General features: G+C 41.4%; 1 protein-coding gene across 1 annotated transcript in view; it reads left to right on the plus strand.

Moving 5' to 3' along the window:
* Window positions 1-22371, plus strand: part of LOC144257416 (putative N-acetylated-alpha-linked acidic dipeptidase) — a 50364-nt gene that overhangs the window by 22432 nt on the left and 5561 nt on the right. The window contains exons 5-15 of the mRNA XM_077805366.1: window positions 67-192; window positions 2238-2424; window positions 3556-3649; window positions 6769-6867; window positions 8124-8209; window positions 9582-9701; window positions 11611-11693; window positions 13975-14038; window positions 14622-14689; window positions 20783-20874; window positions 22263-22353. Of these exons, the coding sequence (XP_077661492.1) occupies window positions 67-192; window positions 2238-2424; window positions 3556-3649; window positions 6769-6867; window positions 8124-8209; window positions 9582-9701; window positions 11611-11693; window positions 13975-14038; window positions 14622-14689; window positions 20783-20874; window positions 22263-22353 (1110 nt within the window). The remainder of the gene's footprint in view (window positions 1-66; window positions 193-2237; window positions 2425-3555; window positions 3650-6768; window positions 6868-8123; window positions 8210-9581; window positions 9702-11610; window positions 11694-13974; window positions 14039-14621; window positions 14690-20782; window positions 20875-22262; window positions 22354-22371) is intronic.

The following is a 22371-nucleotide window of genomic DNA, read 5'->3' on the forward strand; positions in this document are numbered from 1 at the left end:
TATTAGAGCACATCTCCTTTCTTATGTTCACTGATATCCCTGTTCTTGGTGCCTCTCATCTACTAGGGTGAGTTGGTGTACGTCAACTATGGCCGTACTGAAGACTTTTTCAAACTGGAGAGAGAGATGGGAATTAATTGTACTGGAAAGATTGTCATTGCCAGATATGGGAAAATCTTTAGAGGAAATAAGGTAACGTATCTACTCAATAATTGATATATATTCTCAGTTTGTGCTTAAGATATGCCTTCTCCGTAACTGATGGCCATGTTTAGAATCTCTTGGTGATCTTAGCGTAATAGAGTTGTTTATCAGACTATGCTCAAAGATGCTTCTTGAGTAGGAGATATATACAAGCATATCTACGACAGTATAAATAAATAAATACATTTGTTTAAAATTACGCCTTTTGACAGATTCAGCTGTTCTTTAAAATGTATCTAACATGTTTCTATTTAAAGATTTCCCCAAACTGGGCAGGGATTAGCCCAACACAGGGTTTTTTAGTTTAAAAAAAAAAAAACACCTATGGATTTCCTCAAATACTTTAGGCCCTGATTCAGGAAAGTTCATAAGCATATGTTTAATATTAAGCACATGTTTAAAAGCTTTCTTGACTAGGGATGCTTTCCTCAATCAGGCCCCTAGCCTGGATATGTCTGTGATTATATTTCTCTTAAAAATCCAATTGACTTCAATTTGAATAGGATTAGACCTTACATGTCATTTTACACAGTTTTCAGTTAACCCAGCAATCCTAATGCTGAAGCTTTTAAAAGGGATGCCTAGATTGGTGATATTCTCTTGAGGAATATTTTGTGCCCATTGAAGGGACAACTGGCTCGTGTCATTTTCATAAGTGAAAGATAATATATGTAATACTCTATAGTGCTGAATTGTTTCTAGAACACCAAGGTCAAGAATCCAGCTGGATGGGAAAGGCTCATGAAAATGAGAGAGAGGATTCCCATGTTTTGTAGCATTCTTCTGTGGCATGCAGCACTCCTAAGGCTCGAGAGTGACGTGGACTTATTGTCACTAAAAGGAGCAACACAAATTCATTCTTGTTGTACTTATTGGAAATGCTGCATTCCTACTGACAAATTAGACAATATATATCTTGTCCAGTGAATTCCATTGGTTGATTATATTAAGTTTGCTTCTACAGTCCCACAGGATAGGATGAGGGGAAATATTGTATGTCCTGGGCATGGCTATGATAAGTTTTGACTAAAATATCTGGATCTTACAATCTCAGTTGAAGATTATTTGTCACTCCGTTACTATATTGATCTGTGTTAGCTGCAGCAAAATAGATTAGGAAGCAAAAATGAGACCTGAAGCATCTCAAAGCACTATCTGTGGGCCAGAGTTAAACACTGATTTTGTTTGCCAGAAACACAGATATGAAAACCCTTCCCTTTGTTAAAACAGCACAGAGCTGATCTGATGCCCCGGTAAGCCTAAAGATAAACAGTTACTCTTTGGCTTTATGTACATGTTCAAACAAATGGCAGATTCGAGTCCTGGAGTAATACGTTTTTCTGTCTCGTATGGTTTACGATTCTGAACCCCTCCCCTCCCCTCCCCTCCCCCCCGGAGATATTGCATGTAAATCTCTCACTTAGCAACTAAGATTTCAGGTTGTATTAACACTTGTCAGACTTTTATATTGTGCACTGAATATTTCAGTAATCAGCTGCTTGTTTTTGTCAGAGTGACAGGAAACAAACTAGAATTACTTGATACAGTAGTACCCTGTGAGTGGTGTTTCCATGTTATTGCACATATCTCCTGCCTAGGATTCTAAGTAGCACCAAGTCCCTTATGCACATGCTATATCAGGTTTCTCAGCAGGATACCAAACCTATTGGCTGCCAGGAAATTGCATGACATGAGAATAATTATGGGCCAATTTCTTATTTACACTAAAATCCCTTTAAGCCACTCGGGTAGTGTCAAGTGGCCTTAAAGTGGGTGTTAATGTAATTTATAGCCCTTTACAATGCCAGAATGGTAATAAATGAGATTTGGGTTCTAGCACTTGTCGTCATTTTCAGCCCTTCGTTGAGGAATCTAAAAGGGGATGCTGCTTTAACCAGTTCCCTCAATGCAAAGAATCAAAGTCTAGTCTGTGAAATGCCAGGTGCCCTCCTCTTGGGACCATGGCCTGGAGAATTCATGCACAGGTGTCAAGCTGTCAAGGACTGAACAAGGAAACGGGATATGCTTTTTAGGTGAAGAATGCTGAGCTGGTTGGTGCCAAGGGAGTTATTCTGTATTCAGACCCTGCTGACTACTGCGCCCCTGGAGTAGATCCCTTTCCAAATGGCTGGAACCTTCCTGGAGGTGGAGCCCAGCGCGGGAATGTGTTAAATCTGAATGGGGCAGGGGATCCTCTCACGCCAGGTTATCCAGCAAAAGGTGAGTGGTGTTGAGAAGAAGCCATTGCCATGGCCCAAGCTCTGATGAGAGCCAGGTGGTCCCAAAGGGGTCTGGTCTCAGAAAGCGTTGGAGAGGGTGACAGGACGTTCCTCATTCCTTTGGAGCAGATGTATGTAAACCCACCTGTTCTTGCCATTGCATGGAGGAGGCAGCTTTGGGCTCCTTCTGCTAAGAGTGCTGCTGCATGGGACCCACAAGAGGGAGCAGGATGCTGTCAGCGGATTCAGAGTGGGCAGCATTGTGCTATTGAAGCTCAAAGTATTCTCACTTCGAGAGAACAGTCTGCATGAGGGAATAACACTGAGGTTGCAACTCTGACATTCAACAGCCCAAATACTGGTCTGGGAGGGGACACCCTCTTGCTGGTACAACTCCTAGCTCACTGGGGACAGCTGTCAAAGGGCAACATGCATATGTTTTGTTATGTTATATATATGTATGTGTGTTTATACAGATATATGTATTAAACCTTCTGTCTCTTCCCCTTAATTTCTGCACACTAGGGGTGACCCAAGCCCACTTGCATAATCCCCATGGAGAGGGGATATCATTAGCTCCGCGGCTCTACAAGGCTGGGTCTGTTTCCCTTTCAGCCACTTGGCCCTTCGATTGTGCCGCATTTCCCTATAAAGCTGTTTGTGGCCATCTCTCCTCCTATCCTTACTGTTGTGCCTCTCGGTGCAGCAGGAAAGGATAGTGGTGAGAAAGTAGGAGATCAGCCACCATTCCTGCACTAGATCCAATGATATTCTCTGCAAAAAAGTCCTGTCTGCCCTTTTCCTCCAGCCTGGGTCCTTCCTACTCCCATGTTAAGGAAATCCTTCTCTCAGACATTCTGCAAAGGAACCGTATTCAGAGATGGTTTCCAAATGTGGAATTTTGCACACACACCGGACTGGGGTTGCAGGGTTGTGGACGCCCAAGGAGTGTGTTGAGGCCTCTCTGAAACTGTATTTATGTCGTGTAGAGAGCAGCGTTCTTGTAGAAATCTCGGCCTCATTTTTAGCACAGCAGAGTAATTATTCCTGACGTCTATGTAGAGCTGTGTTACGTGTTGTATGAATCGCTCTCAAAAGTCAGATAAAATAAACACCAACCTTCTACCTCCAGAGTACACCTATCGATATGAGGAAGCCAGGGCTGTAGGTCTTCCAAAACTTCCAGTCCATCCCATTGGTTACAATGATGCTGAAAAGTTATTACGGTAAGTAAATGGAAGACAAGGGGAAGCTTCATAAGAATGTCTTGTGAAATCCATGGAGATATTTGAAAGAAGGAGAGAAAATAATTCATACTGTTCCTCGGGCACATTTACTAAAGTAGCTTGTTTGCTGTTATGGGGACCTCAAGGGAAAAAACATATGTTGGGTATGTGCCCAGAGCATTTTAAATAAATCAAAATAAATAAATGTTTTACTGAAGCTATAAAATGTACCTTAATTTGAATAAGTAATCCAAGTGTAATAATTAGCAGGGCAGTCAAGTCGCCTACTTTTGGGAGGTGGTACCCCTGAATGAGTCAACCATTCACCCTATGAAACATTTCTCTCTCATGTCTGGAGGATAGGTAAGGACCTATGTGCCATCCCCACATTGTTAGATGCTGGCAATCTCTCACAGTGTATTAAATCAGCTGAATGTGAAATGATGCCAACAAGCTAAAACTTGGACCCAGTGTTCATCTAGCATTTCTCATTCATTCAGCAAAATTCTCACCTTCTTGTAAGGCAAGGCTCATTTGTTGCCAGCTCCCAGACTAAACCTATCAGGTTAGTCATACTCTGTGTGCAGTTACACAGTCAAAGCTAGTGACCATCGGGTTCTTTGTTTAGTCAAATAATTCTCCAGGATGTTCATTCATTCGCCCTGAGACCAGGTGCAGGGGTGAGTTTAACCATCAGCTTTTGCTTTTAGATTTTGGTAGGATGTGCGGAATTATTATTACTATTTAATATTACATTATTTAATATTGATGATAGTGCTCAGTGTCTGATGGTACTGTGTATTGTACTAACAAGCCCCAATCCTGCAAACACACACAGTAACTTTATGTACATAAATAACTCTGTTGAACTCAATGGATCTACTCACATAACGTGACTCATGTGGGTAAGCACATTTAGGGTCAGGGCAATAAAGGTGAACAATGTATGTATAAAAAGTCTGTGGACCTGTCTGACTTACAAGCTTTATGATAATTAATCTGTGAAATCTGAGCCTCAGTAAACTTAAAACAATAGTTTCTAACTTGGTTGTGCATCAGAGATCATTCTAGTGAGCAGTGGCGAAGGGGACACTGTGTGCTGGTACAAGTTCTTCAGTTTTTTTCTTCTATTTCCCTGCTCTACAAAAGTTTTTTTCTCTCTCTCTCTCACCTCCCTCCTCCCCTCTTGCAGAAATCTTTATTTGAGCCAGAAATAAGCTAGTGTTCAGTGTTGAGAACAAAAAGGTCAAAGATCACATTCACAAATACCTTGGCAAGAGTATTTGAACAATTAGAACACTAGGGTCATATGGGCAAGGCTGACATGAAAATTCTGGAGCCCTGGAGCTACTGTAAAGTTGTGTGCTCCCTTCCCCCTCCCCCTTTCCCCCGCATCCAGTTGTAACTCTTGGGTATTTGGTTTGTCATAATGGAAGCATGAAAAGACATTTAAAAAAATTTTTTTTGAATCAGCGACATAAACTTCTTTTTTTACTTCCTTCTCTTTCGAAAATAATTTCAGAAGTGTCTAAGTGACTTTAGTGTCCGTGGACTTTCAATGGAACATAGGCTCCAAAGTCACATAACTGCTTTTGAAAATCCCACACATTTATCTTTTTGCTTTTCTACTTTGTACATCAGTTGGGCATTAATCTGTTGATACAATAGTTTCTTTTCTCTAGTAACACATAATACAATTCCTAGCTTCTGACAGGGAAACGCCAACATATTTGATTTTACATCTGTTTAAGCCATCTGAGATACAGTGTTAAAAGCTACACAAATCCAAAACTTCTGGCAATTTCAGACAATGTGCATGATATTGCCCATCTCGGGTTTACATAGAACTTGCATATAACTGGTCTTTGCATTTATTTTAGGCATTCTTTCTGCACTGAATTATTCCCCCAGCTGTATGTGCATGTCTTTCCCTGAGCAAATAGGAGCTGTCTACCTGCATAAGATGGCACAATTAGGCCCTCTTTGGATGAAGTTTAAAAATCAGTCTGTGCCTAGCTTTCACTGAACTGGTCCTAGTATAAGCACATATTTCAGGCCAACCTGCTAAGGAATACTATATTCCCAAATCACTTTCCTACAAAGCTTTATGCTTAGTTTATAAAAAAGTGATGTGAGTTTGAAACTTGCTTTTTATGATCGATGAGCCAGTCAATAGTTGGCAGTGTAGCACAACTAGTAATTTGCCTTTAATTGAGTTGTAAATATCTAGAGAGTTGGTTTTAAAAACATAAATGAAATATATATCCTCAATAGACATTTGGTTCTTATTTTCATGTAAACCTTGAAAGATCAGAATGCCTAGTTCTTCCTATTTATAAAACAAATGCATTTTCCATAGATAATCTCATCGTGGGCATAAAGCATATGCTTAATAGCTTTGCTGAATGTGGATGAATTTATACAGATGCTTAAAATAAAGGGCACGCTTAAGTGTTGTGCTGATTTGGGGCCAGAATCAGGGCCACCTTCTGACATTCATAGTCCCTGAAGCTTACCCCAATTCTTATAAGCACTTAGCAAAATATATAAATATTTTAAAAAAGAGGCTTGGATGCTGCAAAGGCATCTACTCACACAGGCAGCTAAGCAGGCCCTGATTTTTAGTGACTTAGTTTGGGGATTTAGATTGTTCACTATTTAGAATAAGGACTGGTCTTAGTCTGGTTTTTTCAAGACCCTAGGACGTTTTGAAGCTAAAGAAACTACATTCATCACAAGTCCATGTGTATCACTGAAATGTAATTTCAATTGAATAGCCAAAGCATCAGTTAGTATATCCAATCCTGATGTCATTCTGCTGGTGCAAATACTTGGAGTTACTTTGGATTTACAAGGGTGTTACTGAGACCAGGATCTAGCCCATAGCCAGTGGTGCAAGAAAAGATCACTTGACTCATCCAATCGAATTCCCCTCCATTTTAGAAGCCTATTCAATACATTTTTTGTTTTAAAGCTTAGATGGTAAGCTTTTTGAGGTGAGTGTGTGTGGGTTTTTGTTCAGCGTTTGTACGGTGCTTAGCACAGTAGAGGCTTTGTCCATGACTGGCACAACACTTACACAAATAACAAATACTAAAAATCAGATTTTTTTATAACAGTAACATGGGAGGACCTGCCCCACCAGACAGCAGCTGGAAAGGAAGCCTGAATGTGTCTTACAACATTGGGCCTGGTTTTGTGAGCAGTTACTCTACAAGGTCAGTTTTGCATTACATAAAGCAAGTTTTAATAGATAGGGAAATATAACAACAGTTGGTGAAATCTTTGAACTAGAGCTCTGCAAGTTTTGACATTTGGGGGTCATTGCCAGTTTTTCCTTGGTGTCAGGGCATATGGCATTGTTTCTGGGCTAAAGTGAACTCAAAGCAAAACATCAGCTCAGTTTCTCCTGGTTTTGATGCAAATTCATACATTGTTCAAGGTTCAAGCAATCCAGGGCTCGAATTCATTTGCAAGGTTTCCAGATCTTAGCAAACTCTCTGATCAATCAGGACTGAGTCGAAGGCCTCACAATAAAAGTTCCACTCACGTCTATTTTGAGCTAAGCTGTCTTTAGCTTTGGGACTATTTGTTGCATCATATAAAATAAGGAAGATATTAATCTCAGATGTACATTGTTCTGAAAATTCTAATGTAATGTGTTATTCCTTACATTACAAAGCCTTATTTTTGCTTCAGGTGGCTATGACTGAGGCCACATGATCTACTGAATTACAGCCAATGGCTAGAAGCCACATGTTGAACTAGTCAGGCTGAACTATTGTAATGACCTCAGATGAACCACTTGAGCTCCTCTTCTTCCTATAGTCAAATCATCAGGAAAATGAGATTAAAAAAATACAGGACTGCACTGAGAGTCAGATGCTGCCCCTTAGGTTGGCTGGTACATAAGTGAACAAAAGACATGTTTGTGATACAACTTAGAATGTGTCCTGATGTTCTGGGTGGGCCTGATGCCCCACTGACTCCCGCCCCTGTGATTCCATTCTCTGCAGTGGTGTTACCCCAGAGTTACACTGGCTAAATGACAGAGGAACCAACCTCTAGATTTTTAACAAAATATTTATAAAATATGTTAGTTTTCCTTTCTCCCTCCCAACTTTAAAAATCAGCTGCTAACAGAACATCATTTTAAGGTCAGAGCTTTTAGTCTGTTGCCAGTATAAATCATAGCAGCAATCAATATAAATAGCACGTTACCAATATAAGTCATGCACCAACAATGTGATTAGGTAACTTTCCAATGCCAAATTGTGTCCTCAATTTCAATAATATAAAGCTGGAGCAACTTCAGTGGACTTTTCCCAGATTTACATTTGTTTAAGTGAGAGCAAAATTCTGCCCTTAATCTCTTACTATAAACAATATATACCTTATGCATTTTTAAAGCATATAATGTTTTATTAAGTGATCTGATGAGTTCTCTCTTTAAATTTGCTTTCCAATGCATTAGGAAGGTCAAAATGCACATTCACAGTAGCAATAAAGTGACAAGAATTTACAACGTGATCGGTACCATCAGAGGAGCAACAGAACCAGGTAAAGCCATTTGTCTTATGAATTATCTGTGGGTGCAGGGAACTGCAGATACACCTAATTAAGCATAGTAATTAAAAAGAGAGGACGTGGAAGAGGGTTTTCTCTATATTCTACTTGGTGAGCACGTCTGTTTGTACACATTGGGGATTTCCTGCAGGAGCACTCACACAGTTTAGGTTATGTCAGCACTTTCACTGTAAAAACTGGTTTTCCAAGGGGAACGTAACCTAGACATAAACATTTGCGTCCAGGCAAGCAATATTGCAAGTACATTCTCTAATGGATTTTTTTTAATAAGAGAGTTGTGGGAATTTAATAATAAATGGAAGTTTAGATCTTTACGAGTTTGAAAAGACATTCATGTTCTTGCCAATGAAATTGCTTCACCCCTTAATGGCTTATGTGTACTATATTATGGCATCTTTTATCCAATGTGATCTGAAAGCCCCTAAGCTGGTTTTCAGATATTTATAGGATAGTAAGATCACTTCATCCGCAACCACAATACAGCCATTTCTGGACTGAATCACAATTGTAACAACATCAAGCAAGACAGTAGGATTTATTCTTTCTTCAGTGCCATATCATGTCAACTGCATCTTCCACTGTGACTTGGTTAACCCTCATTGTAATGTACCTATCACCTAGGGCAAGAAAATACTACTTCAGTGTCTTTAAAACTTGTTGAGTTAAGAGCACTCAGGATGTAAAAATGTAAATACTGGGCCAGTTTTGACCATCAAATGCACCATAATAAGGTGTATGATGGAGTGTCTGTCATAGCAAAGGAAAGTTTTAAGGAGGGATTTGAAACAGAATAATGAGGATAAATAGAAACCCAGAAGGTTATTGGTTTTGATACAGTTTTTAAATGTGTGCAGTTTTATTTTAGAGTTGGTGGTTTGTACAGTTTTTGTTTGCTTGTTCATGTGACTTGATTAAACTTCAGGCAAAGACAGCATAGAAAATCAAAAGCCCAAATGATGAATATTTTGGAAAATGATGCATGTCAGAAAAAAGGGGTTAATAATCGCAACAACTTTAAAAATGTGGACTACAGTTGGAACTAATTATTGTTATGGTGTCTGTTATAAACATCTTTTGGAGTTAAAGTGCTACTAAGTTTAGAACTTCTACAGATGCTAATATAAATAAGCCACAAACCAGCTGCAGTTCAGCAACAAACTTGCCTGTAATTTTTTTCTAAAGAGATTTACAGTGGCTCCTGCCATTCTGCCACATGTGAAGTAAACTATTAAAGTGATGTATTTGTTGCCTGCAAACCTACATAGACTACATCGCTACTCTCCATTGACACTATTACTGCAGGAAGGAGATCCTCCAAATAAACCCCCATGATTAATTTCTCCAGACAGATACATCATCCTGGGAGGCCACCGTGACTCCTGGGTCTTTGGTGGAATTGATCCTCAGAGCGGGGCAGCTGTGGTTCATGAGATTGTGAGAAGTTATGGGAAATTGAAGAAGGAAGGTATGTGACTAAAGAATAAAGCAAACAGAACCATTTAAAGATTTTTCTTAAACTAAGGGTCAAATTTCTGCTCCCAGTTGATTTAAGTTAAATACAGGCTTAAGTGCTCTGCTAAATCAAGGCCACAGTCCTTCATATTTGGAATTTGCTGTCAACTCTTCAGTTATCTATTGTAGATATTTCAAAGTCCCTATAATGATGGTATCCAAAGGTGTGATCCATGAAGATATATAGGCATCTAAGTCCCATTTTTAGGCATCATTGCAATCCACAAAATGCGGCTTGGCTTCCGCCTAACCATGTAGGTGCCTAAATTTGCTCAGGGCCTACATTTTTGCTTGTGAGAATGCACACTGCAGCCTCATTTTAGGTGCCCGAATCTGTATCTCCCGCCTAAGCCCCAGAACAATTCACAAACCAGGGGTGTTAGGCATTCAGCAGCCTAAGCTACGTGCAGGAGTCTGAGCCGACAGACGTGCTCTACGTTGCGATTCCTAAGTCCGTTCGTGGATCTTGGCCTACGTGCCTCTTTCATTCATAGCGTGGTAAATTTGCGTTGGCAAGGATTTACAGTATGTAATTATAGAAATTACTGAACTCTTGTATAGCAGTTTTCATCTTTACAGTGCTTTGCAGCTGCTAATCACTGTTATCTTAACTATAATGAGTTAATCAAATTATTGATCTTATGACACCCTTGGTTTCCAAGATGGTGATGGGTATGGAAGGTTTCATCTGGGGAAGAAAATCAGGCAGCGTGTGGAAGATTGGGAAGTAAATATGACGTATGGGGTAACTGGTTAAAATTCTACAGTCTGTGACACAGAAGAGGTCAGACTAGATCATGTAGTAGCACCACCTGGCCTTAAAAATCTATGGAACTGTGCCATAAGAGAGTAAGCAAGAATCTGAGAAGACAACATTTATAGCTTCCAGATCAGTTAAGTGTTAAACCAGTGTGAATGGGACCCGGAATACGTACAGGATACATAGTGAAAAATTAATAGGAGAACAAGTTTAAAAATACAAGGTTCCTAATTATACTTAAGGGTGGTGAGGAATGTCAACACCATTAAAAGTCAACTGCCAGAACAAGTGGAGTCTTCTTTTATTGAGTCGGAAATCCTGGAGACAGAGGTCCTGACATAACCGGAACACTGTGCTCCAGTAGCTTTCTCTGCCCAACCACAGCATTTAAAACCTGTTAGAGGTTAATTTTGTTTCCTTCACTGCCTAGTTACCGAACGTAATAGGAAACAATGTTTAGTGAAGCCAACCAGGAACGGGAGTAATAGCAGTGGCATGAAGGAGAGCTTGGATAAAGTAGACACAGATAAAAACACATTGCAATATACCCCGCTCCAGATTACCATGGCTTCAAGTCACATGCAAAGCTTTTTAGAGCGAAAGATCATTGTTTAGAGGTGGATCTATCAAAACCACACAGGGGATTTCTCGGTATTTGAGAGTTGGTGTTTGGGAAGAAGGGGGGTCAGGGAAAGCCTTTATGACCCTAGACGTGGAACAAGTACTAAGATGTATATTTAAATGAAAGAGGACAGTAATTTAGTGTCTGTACTGAACGGAGCTGGTTGTAAAAAATCAAAACACTTTTGCAAAAGTTCTTCCCCGGTTATTTACCAAAATGTTGAATTTAGGAAAATGTCAATCACCTCAGGTACTGAGCAAAGACAAAGGTCTGTATCAGGCATAATACTGCAAACTATGAGTAAAATTACAAAAGATTTTGGGGTAGAGTCCCCAAGTGTGCCTTTTACACCACACATCATTCTTGCAGCTGAGACCCAAACTGTTGTTACTCATGGTATGATTTATTCTCAGTTTGATATACACTCACAGTGTATTTCTCTGGAGTAATTCTGTTGCTTTAAATCTTTTATTATTGTAGGATGGAGGCCCAGAAGAACAATGATCTTTGCAAGCTGGGATGCGGAGGAATTTGGCTTGCTGGGATCTACAGAGTGGGCTGAGGTAAATCAAGAATAAGTGATCCAAGAGAGTTCTGCACAATGGTAGATCTTTCCCCCACTTTTTGGAACCTGCTGCAGTGAGGCATGTTCATATACACACAAACACATGAGAGAGTGTCCAAGGTTGTATTGCTAAATACCAAAAAACAGTCCCGCAACATTCAAGTAATAACTAGGGCCCTACCAAATTCAGGGTCCGTTTTGGTCAATGTCATGGTCATAGGATTTTAAAAATCGTAAACGTCATGATTTCAGCTATTTAAATCTGAAATTTCAAGGTGTTGTAATTGTAGGGGTCCTGACCCAAAAAGGAGTTGGGGGGTTGTCACAAGGTGGTTATAGGGGGAGGTTGTGGTATTGCTACCGTTACTTCTGCGCGGCTGCTGGCGGCGGGGCTGCCTGCGGAGCTGGGCAGCTGGAGAGCAGCGGCTGCTGGCCGGGAGCCCAGCTCTGAAGGCAGAGCTGCGGCCAGCAGCAGCAGCGCAGAAGTAAGGATGGCCTGGTATCATATTGCCACCCTTGCTTCTCTGTTGCTGCTGGCGGGGTGCTGCCATCAGAGCTGGACGCCTGGCCAACAGCTACTGCTCTTCTGCCACCCAGCTCTGAAGGCAGCATGGAAGTAAGGATGGCAATACCATGACCACCCTAAAATAAACTTGCAGCCCCCCCCCGCAACTCCCTTTTGGGTCAGGACCCCTGACTTGAGAAATGCTGGTCTCCCCGTGAAATCTGTATAGTATAGGGTAAAAGCACACAAAAGACCAGATTTCATGGGGTGGGGGTGGGGGAATCAGATTTCACGGTCCGTGACACTTTTCTCATGACCGTGAATTTGGTAGGGCCCTAGTAATAACCCTTCTCCAGGAATACAGTAAATTATTCTCGGCTTTAGCAATGAGCAACCTCAATGTGAATTTCATCTGAAGAGGCCACTTGTGCTACCCACAGTATGACCAAAGTAACAATGCTACATCCCAAAACAAAGTGTGTCTGAGAATATACCAACCTATACTTGCAAGTAGTGACCCAGCAAGTTGGAGATATTGGGCTTGATTCTCCTCTCAAACCAATTTTAAATGGGTGTCATTCCATTGATTTCCATGGAGCTGCTTGAGATTTACACTGAAGTAAACGAGATCAGAATCAGATCTGTTGTTTTGGTTGCTGCCCTAGGTACTTTCTGATTCGTACTGAGATTGTGAATACCCGTGTCATAAATCCATCTGCATTAATAATATTCAGAATCAAGGGTACCATGTCTCTGTACAACCACTTAGAGGAAGACACTAGTTCATTGACTTTAAAAGCACCCACAAGGTCAAGCTAAAGGCTATTCTAACTCAAATCATTCCAAAGAAGGCCCATAAATCTTGCATTGAAGCTTCTTTTCAGCATGTGAAGTATGACTGGCTTGCTGTTTTATCATCCACAATTTTCCTTACTGAAAAATCTCCTTGTTTTGTCTTGGATGGCATGGTAATTATAAGTCAGAAAAGTTCACAAAATAATGAATGATCTAGAAAAGGTAGATTGGGAACTTCTGTTCTCCCTTTCTCATAACACCAGAACAAAGGGACATTCAATGTAACTGAAAGGTGGGAAATTCAAAACTGATAGAATGACTTATTTTCATATAGCACACAGTTAGCCTGTGGAACTCATTCCGACATGAAGCTGTTGACTCCAGAAGTTTAGCAGATTCAGATGCAGAGCTGTAATAGCAAATATTAAAGCAGCAAAGAATTTTGGAAGGCATATAAATAACTGCAAGATTTATGGCATAAGCAAACCTCTGACTAATGGGATTAGGAGGATATTTCCCTTGGTGACAGATTATCACGTAACTGTGTATGGCAGTATTTCTTGCACTTTCCCTGAAGCAGTTGTTAATGGCCAGTGTAGATGATGAGATATTGAGCTAGGTGGTTTGATCCAGTACGGCCATTCATATGTTCCTAACCGTAAAGAAGGCATGAGGTGCCATCTGTAGTACTTCAGAGCATCTGCTCCATTTAACTAAACAAAACCTTGTGTTTGGTTGGAATGGGCCCCAAATCTCACCTTTAAATACTTATCCAAAAACCCTTGTGTGCAGTTCACCTTGCTCTGAAAGAAACTGATTCATGTGCTCTGGGAGTCAAGACTGACGTGTGAGTCCAAAAGTACCGTATGGACTGGATTGTGGTAGTTTGGAATGCTGCAAGATTCTACATTGCAAAATTTACAGTGTTATTTTGAGAGGAAAAGTTAATCAACTTGTTTTTTTTTCCCCCCCACCACAGGAAAATGCCAAACTATTACAAGCCCGTGGGGTGGCGTATATCAATGCCGATTCCTCAGTTGAAGGTGTATACTTGTGTTTCTATGGCAGTGGCAGGTGGGAGGTAGATGAAATTGAGACAACTTCACTTGAGGCTCAGTGCTGGCTTTGCCATGGGCCCTGAGAAAAGTGCATTGTTGCGTTGGCCCGTGAGCAGCTTGGGAGGGAGATGGTGATCCAGAGTTACAATTACCCTCTTGCTTCGGGGAGGGAGTATATTATGCTGGGCATATAACTACAGTATCTGACACATGGTGTTGGGGGGAGGAAGGAGAGATGGGGGTAGAACCAAGGACCTACCTGCTATACATCCCTCCCAGTAGCTCTGTAGAGTCAGCTTCCCCTCCCGTGTGGCTATCCGTGATATGGGTAGTGAGCACAGGGGTGTAAGGCAGGACCCCTGAGCTATTGTGCTAGCTGAAGCACAATTTAGCCCAAATCCTAAGCCAGTGTGAATGCACTGAGCAGACTACAGCTGGCAGCCCGATCTACTTTGGAGATCCTGCTTTTCCTCCTGGTGTCTCCTCTTATTACAGACATGTCTCCTTCCTCCACAAAAACACAGAGCAGACTTGGTTTTCTATTGTAAACGCTGACCCTGTCTTTTAGGAAACTACACTCTGAGAATTGATTGTACTCCGCTGATGTACAGCCTGGTGTACAGCTTGACGAAAGAGGTAAAGATACACTAAAATATCAACTGATGTAGCAACAGTAACTACCCATAGGAGCTGGTTATTGTACTGGATGTGAAACTGTTCTCATTACAAACAGACTTAGGCCAAAATTCTGCGCAGTTGTCAGGGCTTCTGTTGATAGTAGTAAAATCTGTTATGGGCATCATCAGATAGTTAGGCCTCAATGGTCATATTCCACTCTCATTTACCTCAGTGCCACCAGTGTGGTTGACCAGATGTCATGAGAGTAGTATTTGGCCATCAAGAGTTCAGTTTAATAATGTCACCCATTCACATTTCTTATATACTGGTACTATGGAGGGGTCAGTAGTGACTCCATAGTTAAGGTTATGTTGAGTTTTTCCCTTAAAATGTGTGTGAGGGAGCAGAGAAACTGGTGTTCGGCACAGCAGGGGTTAAATAAAACCTTTGGGTTCAGCTAGCCGCACCCCACTAGACCTACAACCAAGGCTTGCCTGGAGGGGGAGAAAAGAAGGGAGCCTGGCTCAACTGGAGGCTGATTGGCTAGGAGCAGGAGTGCTTTGTCTGCCTGCCTGCCTGCCCAAAGGGATGGATTAGTGACCTGCCAGCCAGCGCAGCCACTTGTGCCAAGTAAGGGATCCCCTGCCAAGGAGAGGCTGCAAATAAGCCCCAGCACTTGGGGCAACTGGACTAGCGGGGCCACGCCCCAAATTGAAGAGACTTGTATGAAGTAGCCCTGGGAAATGGGTCTTGACTCCCCGCTGGGAGGGAGACCCCATCTCCCCTGTTTAGGGGTTGATCTGCACCGGGTCCTGAACTGGGGCCTGGTAGAGAGGGCGGGTCTGGGTCCCCCTACCCCACAGCCTTACAGACCAAAAGGCCAGCAATCTAGCCACTAGGCCACCTGGAAGACACTATCACAATATGATTCGAGTCCCACAGTTTACTGGCTGAATGCAGCTTGAGTGTGACTGGTGAGGAATTGGATGTGAACTAATTGCGTGGTCATTTGTTGAAAGTGAAAGGGAGTTTGTTGTGGAGATGCCTGTGTTTGACTGTTACAATGTTTGGCAGGTAAAGCCTTTGAACAGAGCTTGGTGTGGATGTTAGGGTTGGTTGAACTGGGGATTTCCTTGATTTTTAATGACTGTATTAAACAAAAATGCACTTGTGCAACCTTTATTCCAAGTTAACAATATTTTGTGTGAAACGTTATTAGAAGAGTTTCAATCTGTAGATCATGACTTATCTAGTTATAAGAATGATTTACAGCAGTAACAGCTAATGTGAACAGGTTTTCCCTTCTGCGAAGTAATTCTGCTTAACTTCAAAATTTCAGTGGCATGCTACAGTATAATGACATTTCAGTTTCTAATGAGTAAATAAAGATTTTATATATACCTTTGATCAATATATATATTAAACGTTCCCCTCTTCCCCGCAAATAGCCATGCCAGATAAGTTGCAGCAATTATTTTACAGCCATGCGTGCTGTGAAATCTGTCTATTCTGGTACTTTTCCTAAGCACTAAGACTTTTCAAGGCATTCAAGGCATTCCAGCCTGCTGCATTAAACGCAGTGTGACAGATATGGCCAACATTAAAGCCAAATGTCGAAAACAAGATTTATGAGGTTGAAAAAATTAGGTTTGTTTTGTCTGGAGAAGAGAAGACTGAGAGGGGACATAACAACAGTTTTCAAATACATAAAAGATTGTTACGAGGAGGAGGGTGAAAAATTGTTCTCATTAACCTCTGAGGATAGGACAAGAAGCAATGGGCTTAAATTGCCACTAGGGAGGTTTAAGGTGGACAGTCAAAAAAAAAAAAAAAAAGTCTAACTGTCAAGGTAGTTAAGTACTGGAACAAATTGCCTAGGGAGGCTGTGGAATCTCCATCATTGGAGGTTTTGAAGACAGTTTAAACAAACACCTGTCAGGAATGCTGTAGTTATTATGTGGTCCTGTCTTGAGTGCAAGGGGCTGGACTAGATGACCTATTGAGGTCCCTTCCAGTCCTACACTTCTATGATTCTAACATGTCCAATTTTAATTTCACCTAGCATATATTCATAGGGCCAGACTGTGATCCTCTTATTCTGTCTCAGATTGAGGTCTCAGTAGAGGAAGTTTTAGAACAAATTGATAAGTTAAACAGTAATAATTCATCAGGACCAAGTGGTATTCTCCCAAGAGTTCTGAAGAAATTCAAATATAAAATTGCGGAACTACTAACTAGTAACCTATCATTTAACCTATCATTTAAATCAGCCTCTGTACCTGAAGACAGTTAGCTAATGTAATGCCAATTTTTTAAAAAAGGCTCCACAGGCGATCCTGGCAATTACAGGGTGGTAAGCCTAACTTCAGTACCAGGAAAATTGGATGAAACTATAATAAAGAACAGAATTATTAGACACATAGATAAACAGAATATGTTGGGGAAAATTCAGCATGGCTTTTTAGAGAAATCATGCCTCACCAATCTATTAGAATTTTGTGAGTGTGTCAACAAGCATGTTGACAAGGGTGATCCAGTGGATATAGTTTATTTGAACTTTCAGAAAGCCTTTGATAAGGTTCCTCACCAAAGGCTCTTAAGAAAATTCAGCAGTCATGGGATAAAAGGGAAGGTCTTCTCATGGATCAGTAACTGGTTAAAAGATAGGAAACAAAGGGTAGGAGCAAATTGTCAATTTTCACAATGGAGAGACATAAATAATGCCTCTCCACCCCCCGCGCAAAAAAGGATCTGTATAGGGACTAGTGCTGTACAGCATATTCATAAATGATCTGGAAAAGGGGGTGAACAGTGAGTGGGCAAAGTTGCAGATGATACAGAGTACTCAAGGTAGTTAAGTCCAAAGCTGACTGCAAAGAGTTATAAAGAGATCTCACTAAATTGGGTGAAGGAGCAACAAAATGGCAGATAAAATCCAATGTTGATAAGTGCAAAGTAATGCACATGGGAAAAAATAATCCCAACTATACGTATTCAGTGATGGGGTCTAAATTAACTATTACCCCTCAAGAAAGAGATCTAGGAGTCATTGTGGATGCTTTTCTGAAAACATCTCTTTTGTGCAGCAGAAGTCAAAAAGGCTAACAGAGTGTTAGGAACCATTAGGAAAGGGATAGATAATAAAACAGAAAATATCATAATGCCACTATATTAGTCCATGGTACGCCCACACCTTGAATACTGTCTACAGTTCTGTTGCCACACCTCAAAAAAGATATAGTAGAATTGGAAAAGATATAGAAAGGACAACAGAAATTATCAAGGGTATGGAATAACTTCTGTACAAGGAGAGATTAAAACGAGTGGCACTATTCAGCTTGGAAAAGAGGCAACTAAGGGGGTATATGATAGAGGTCTATAAAATCATGAATAGTGTGAAGAAAGTGAATACTGCCAGCAGATCGAGGGACATGATCGTTCCCCTCTATTCGACATTGGTGAGGCCTCATCTGGAGTACTGTGTCCAGTTTTGGGCCCCACACTACAAGAAGGATGTGGAAAAATTGGAAAGAGGAAAAATTGTTGCCCAACGGAGGGCAACAAAAATGATTAGGGGACTGGAACACATGACTTATGAGGAAAGGCTGAGGGAACTGGGATTGTTTAGTCTGCAGAAGAGAAGAATGAGGGGGGATTTGATAGCTGCTTTCAACTACCTGAAAGGGGGTTCCAAAGAGGATGGATCTAAACTGTTCTCAGTGGTAGCTGATGACAGAACAAGGAGTAACGGTCTCAAGTTGCAGTGGGGGAGGTTTAGGTTGGATATTAGGAAAAACTTTTTCACTAGGAGGGTGGTGAAACACTGGAATGTGTTACCTAGGGAGGTGGTGGAATCTCCTTCCTTAGAAGTTTTTAAGGTCAGGCTTGACAAAGCCCTGGCTGGGATGGTTTAGTTGGGGATTGGTCCTGCTTTGAGCAGGGGGTTGGACTAGATGACCTCCTGAGGTCCCTTCCAACCGTGATATTCTATGATTCTATGAATAAGGAAGTGTTATTTATCCCTTCACATAACACAAGAAGCAGGGGTCACCCAATGAAATTATTAGGCAGCAGGGTTAAAACAAACAAAAGGAAGTATTTCTTCGTACATCACAGAGTCATCTTGTAGAATTCATTGCCTGGGGATATTGTGAAGGCCAAAAGTATAACTGGGTTCAAAAAAGAATTAGGTAAGTTTATGGAGGATGGGTCCATCAATGGCTAGTAGCCAAGATGGTCAGGGATGCAACCCAATGCTCCAGGTGTCCCTAAACCTCTTACTTGCAGAAGCTGGGACTGGACAACGGGATGGATCACTCAAAAATTGCCCTGTTCTGTTCATTCCCTCTGAAGCATCTGGCACTAGCTGCTGTCAGGAGGCAGGATACTAGGCTAGAGGGATCCTTGGTCTGATCCAGTGTGGTCGTTCTTATGTTTATGTTCTTTCATATGCTTATTTAGATTTGTACAAAAATAAGAACGGTGACTTTATTCTCTAAGTAGTCCCAATGACTTGTGCTGTAAGATGCTACTCATCACAAGTGAGGATATTCCAGTCTGGTCCACACTGATTTTTTAATCTGGTATTTTCTATTCATCTGTAACTCAAGATGTCCATTTAGGAATACTTGGTTGGACTTCTACATGTAGAATGTCCATCTTCCCTTTTAGACCAAGAATCTCTCATTTAATATGCCACATCTTGGCAGGTAGCGCAAGGGGAAAATCAGCTTGTGACCAGGTTGCTCCTAGTCTCGCAACAACGTACGGCTATGTCTCCAGTTGGGTGCAAAGATAAAGGGTTTTATTTGGCTGTCAATCCCCTCATGAAGGACACCCCCTGCAGCAATCTTACTCAGCAAGTCACTGGTAGTAAATCAGAATAATAGTCCCACATCAGAGCTACCTGGCCTCATACTGACACAGTCTCTGGTTGGTCCCTGGTCCCAGGCACAGTCTCTGGTCGGTCCCTGGTCCCAGGCACAGTCTCTGGTCGGTCCCTGGCCCGAGCCAGGCCTCTCTCACAGAGTGGGAGCAGGAAGTCCGCTCTCCCTCCCATCCAGTTCCCACATAGGTTGGGTTCTCCCCTTTGAGCCTCTCCCTCCAAGGTGTAGCGGGGCAGGGCTGACTGAGCCCACAGCAGTTCATTAACCCTTTCCAGGCCAGTGTGGGGTTTGTCTATGTCATCACACAAATCAACATAGTCATTGCTGACAACTGAAAGCCAGTGGCCCAGATTTTCAAAAGAGCCTACTTACACTGGGTGCCACAGTTTTCGGGTGCCCAACTTGAGATAGTTCTGGTCTAAATTTCATTGATGTGGATCACCCACAGCTTCCACTAAAGCCAGTGGAAACTGTATGTGTTCAGCACTTCTACCAATCAGACCAAAGGCATCTCAGATTGAGCACCCAGAACACTTTTGAATCTGTTGGCCCAATACCTAACAATGAACCTGATTCCATAACCCATACTCAAACTGTGTACCAGTAGCAAAGTACACAGGATTAGGCCTAGTGATACCACAACCTATTGGTTGCTAATGTCTGAGCAATACTAGACTTACACCACCCCTATCCTGGGCCAATACGTGACAAAATGCTTTCACAACATTACTTCATGAAGAATCTTGATCTTGACCTAAAGAGGTAAATGCAAATACCTTTTCGGTGCTGATTATTATTGTTGAGTAATTCCTTAAACAAAGAAATAAAAATGTAGCAATCCTTGAGGGAAAAAAATACCTATAGCTGTTGAAACTGCCGAGTAAATCAGAGGACAAACTAAAAATAGAGGCATGACATCAGCTTAATTATTATTAATATTTGTGTGTCTATAGCACCTGTCATCTGAGCACCACAAACCACAGCACAAACAATAATTAAGACTCACTGCACTGTTGTGAGATAGGTAACTATTATTACACCTTTTTTTCAAATTAGTAGAAAGTAGCACAGAAAGGCTGAGTGATTTGCTCATGGTACCTGAGTCAGTGGCTTAGTCATTGTTCTAAGTAGTCGACTTTATGTCATATCTGGTTGTGAATTTGTTGCTCAATAACACTTAAACTTGTATCTCTCTGTCTTTTTTTTTTTAAATGTATTTTTCTAGATACCAAGCCCAGATGAGGGGTTTAAAGGCAAATCGCTTTATGAGAGCTGGTATGAAAAAAACCCGTCAACAGAATATAAAGATGTCCCCAGGTAAGTGACAAAGGATACGTGCAGAAGTTAGTGTAGGTTGCAAAATAGGTTTTCTTTGTATTTTTAGCCACATGGAAAGCTGAACTCTTAAAAGAAATAGTGGGGCAGATCCTCAGAACTGGTGTAATTGTCAAAGATCCATGGACTTGCGATAATTTACACCAGCTGTGGATCTGTCCCCATACTCAGAATTGGAGGAATTACATATGACAGAGTAAATTGTCAGTATAGCAGGGCTTTAGCCACACGATTCCTCATAGGTTCCAGGATGCGTCTAACTCCCTAGGAAACCACAGCTAAAATGGGATTATCTGCTTCCAAAATATTTGTGGGTATGGTGTCAGTTACAACATAGCCCATCTGGGGTTGAAGTCAGAGCTAAGTGTAATTGTTCTATGTTTAGAAGTAGGAAGCAGCGTTTTATTGTCATTTTAGCCTTTTTTCCAAGAAAGCATAACTAGTGTGTGAAAAGAAACAGTGATCCTTATTGTTATAGGTTTAGCAGTCCTTGGACTCTGCATTTTATTCAGTGCCTGGAGGAAGTAAAACTAGCCAGAATTTTTTGGAGCTGGTGTTTTGTTTTGTATGGTTTTCTTCAGTCTGGTCACATCAACAATTTTTCATCTTTCTCACTTCATCCTTTCTTTGTGCCTCTCTGAAAGGCAAGCTCAAGCCCTAGAGCCCCCCATAATCTTCTCGGTAAAGGTCTCTGCAGCTAGCTGGGTAGGGATAGAAATCTTTTCTCAAATGGAAAAAGCCCAGAAGTTAGGGGGAGGTGGATTGGGCCAATACAGCATCATCCCCTACCCTTTACTGCCAACCACATGGAAAGCCTTAGATTCTGTAGCCTAAAGAAGACAGTTTGTCTGGGTGAGAATGGGTCAGGGCTGCTTTTTGTAGCAATATCCCCCTTCAGATCTTCAGGGATTGCCCCTCGTAACATATAATGTTGATCCTGTTAAGTCATGGCTAAGAGGTGCTGGGTGATGGGTCGATTCCCCTAGACCTGTCAGATGAGAGGCAGGGATTGACCAGGGTTCAGTAGAGACTCCATGTCAGAGAGGCTCCTAAGTGAGTGAGAATAAGGAAGTGGATTTGGAGCCAAATTCTTCCTTGCAGTAACTCCACTGAGTTCCATGTGATGAGTCTGTCCCACTGTGAACAGCAGAGTTGCTAGGAGATGCACATGGTGGGTGATAGGCGACTCAGGAATGACAGAGATTATGTTAAGGAGATGTTTGGAGAAGAGTGTGGTGGGGAATGCCCTGGAATGGGGTGAAATAGGCAAGAGACAGGAGTGGGGAGTTTATTAATACGGTGCTTTGAAACGTACTAAAAATTGTACTTAGATACTTTACTCAAGATTTGTTCCCTTTTCTTGTCAAAAGAATAAATAAGCTGGGTTCTGGCAATGACTTTGAAGTCTTTTTTCAGCGGCTTGGCATTGCTTCAGGCAGAGCACGTTACAGCAAAAACTGGGTAAGTCTGTCATCACAC

The sequence above is a fragment of the Eretmochelys imbricata genome, chromosome 1 (genome assembly GCF_965152235.1).
Source record: "Eretmochelys imbricata isolate rEreImb1 chromosome 1, rEreImb1.hap1, whole genome shotgun sequence".
Lineage (NCBI taxonomy): Eukaryota > Metazoa > Chordata > Testudines > Cheloniidae > Eretmochelys > Eretmochelys imbricata.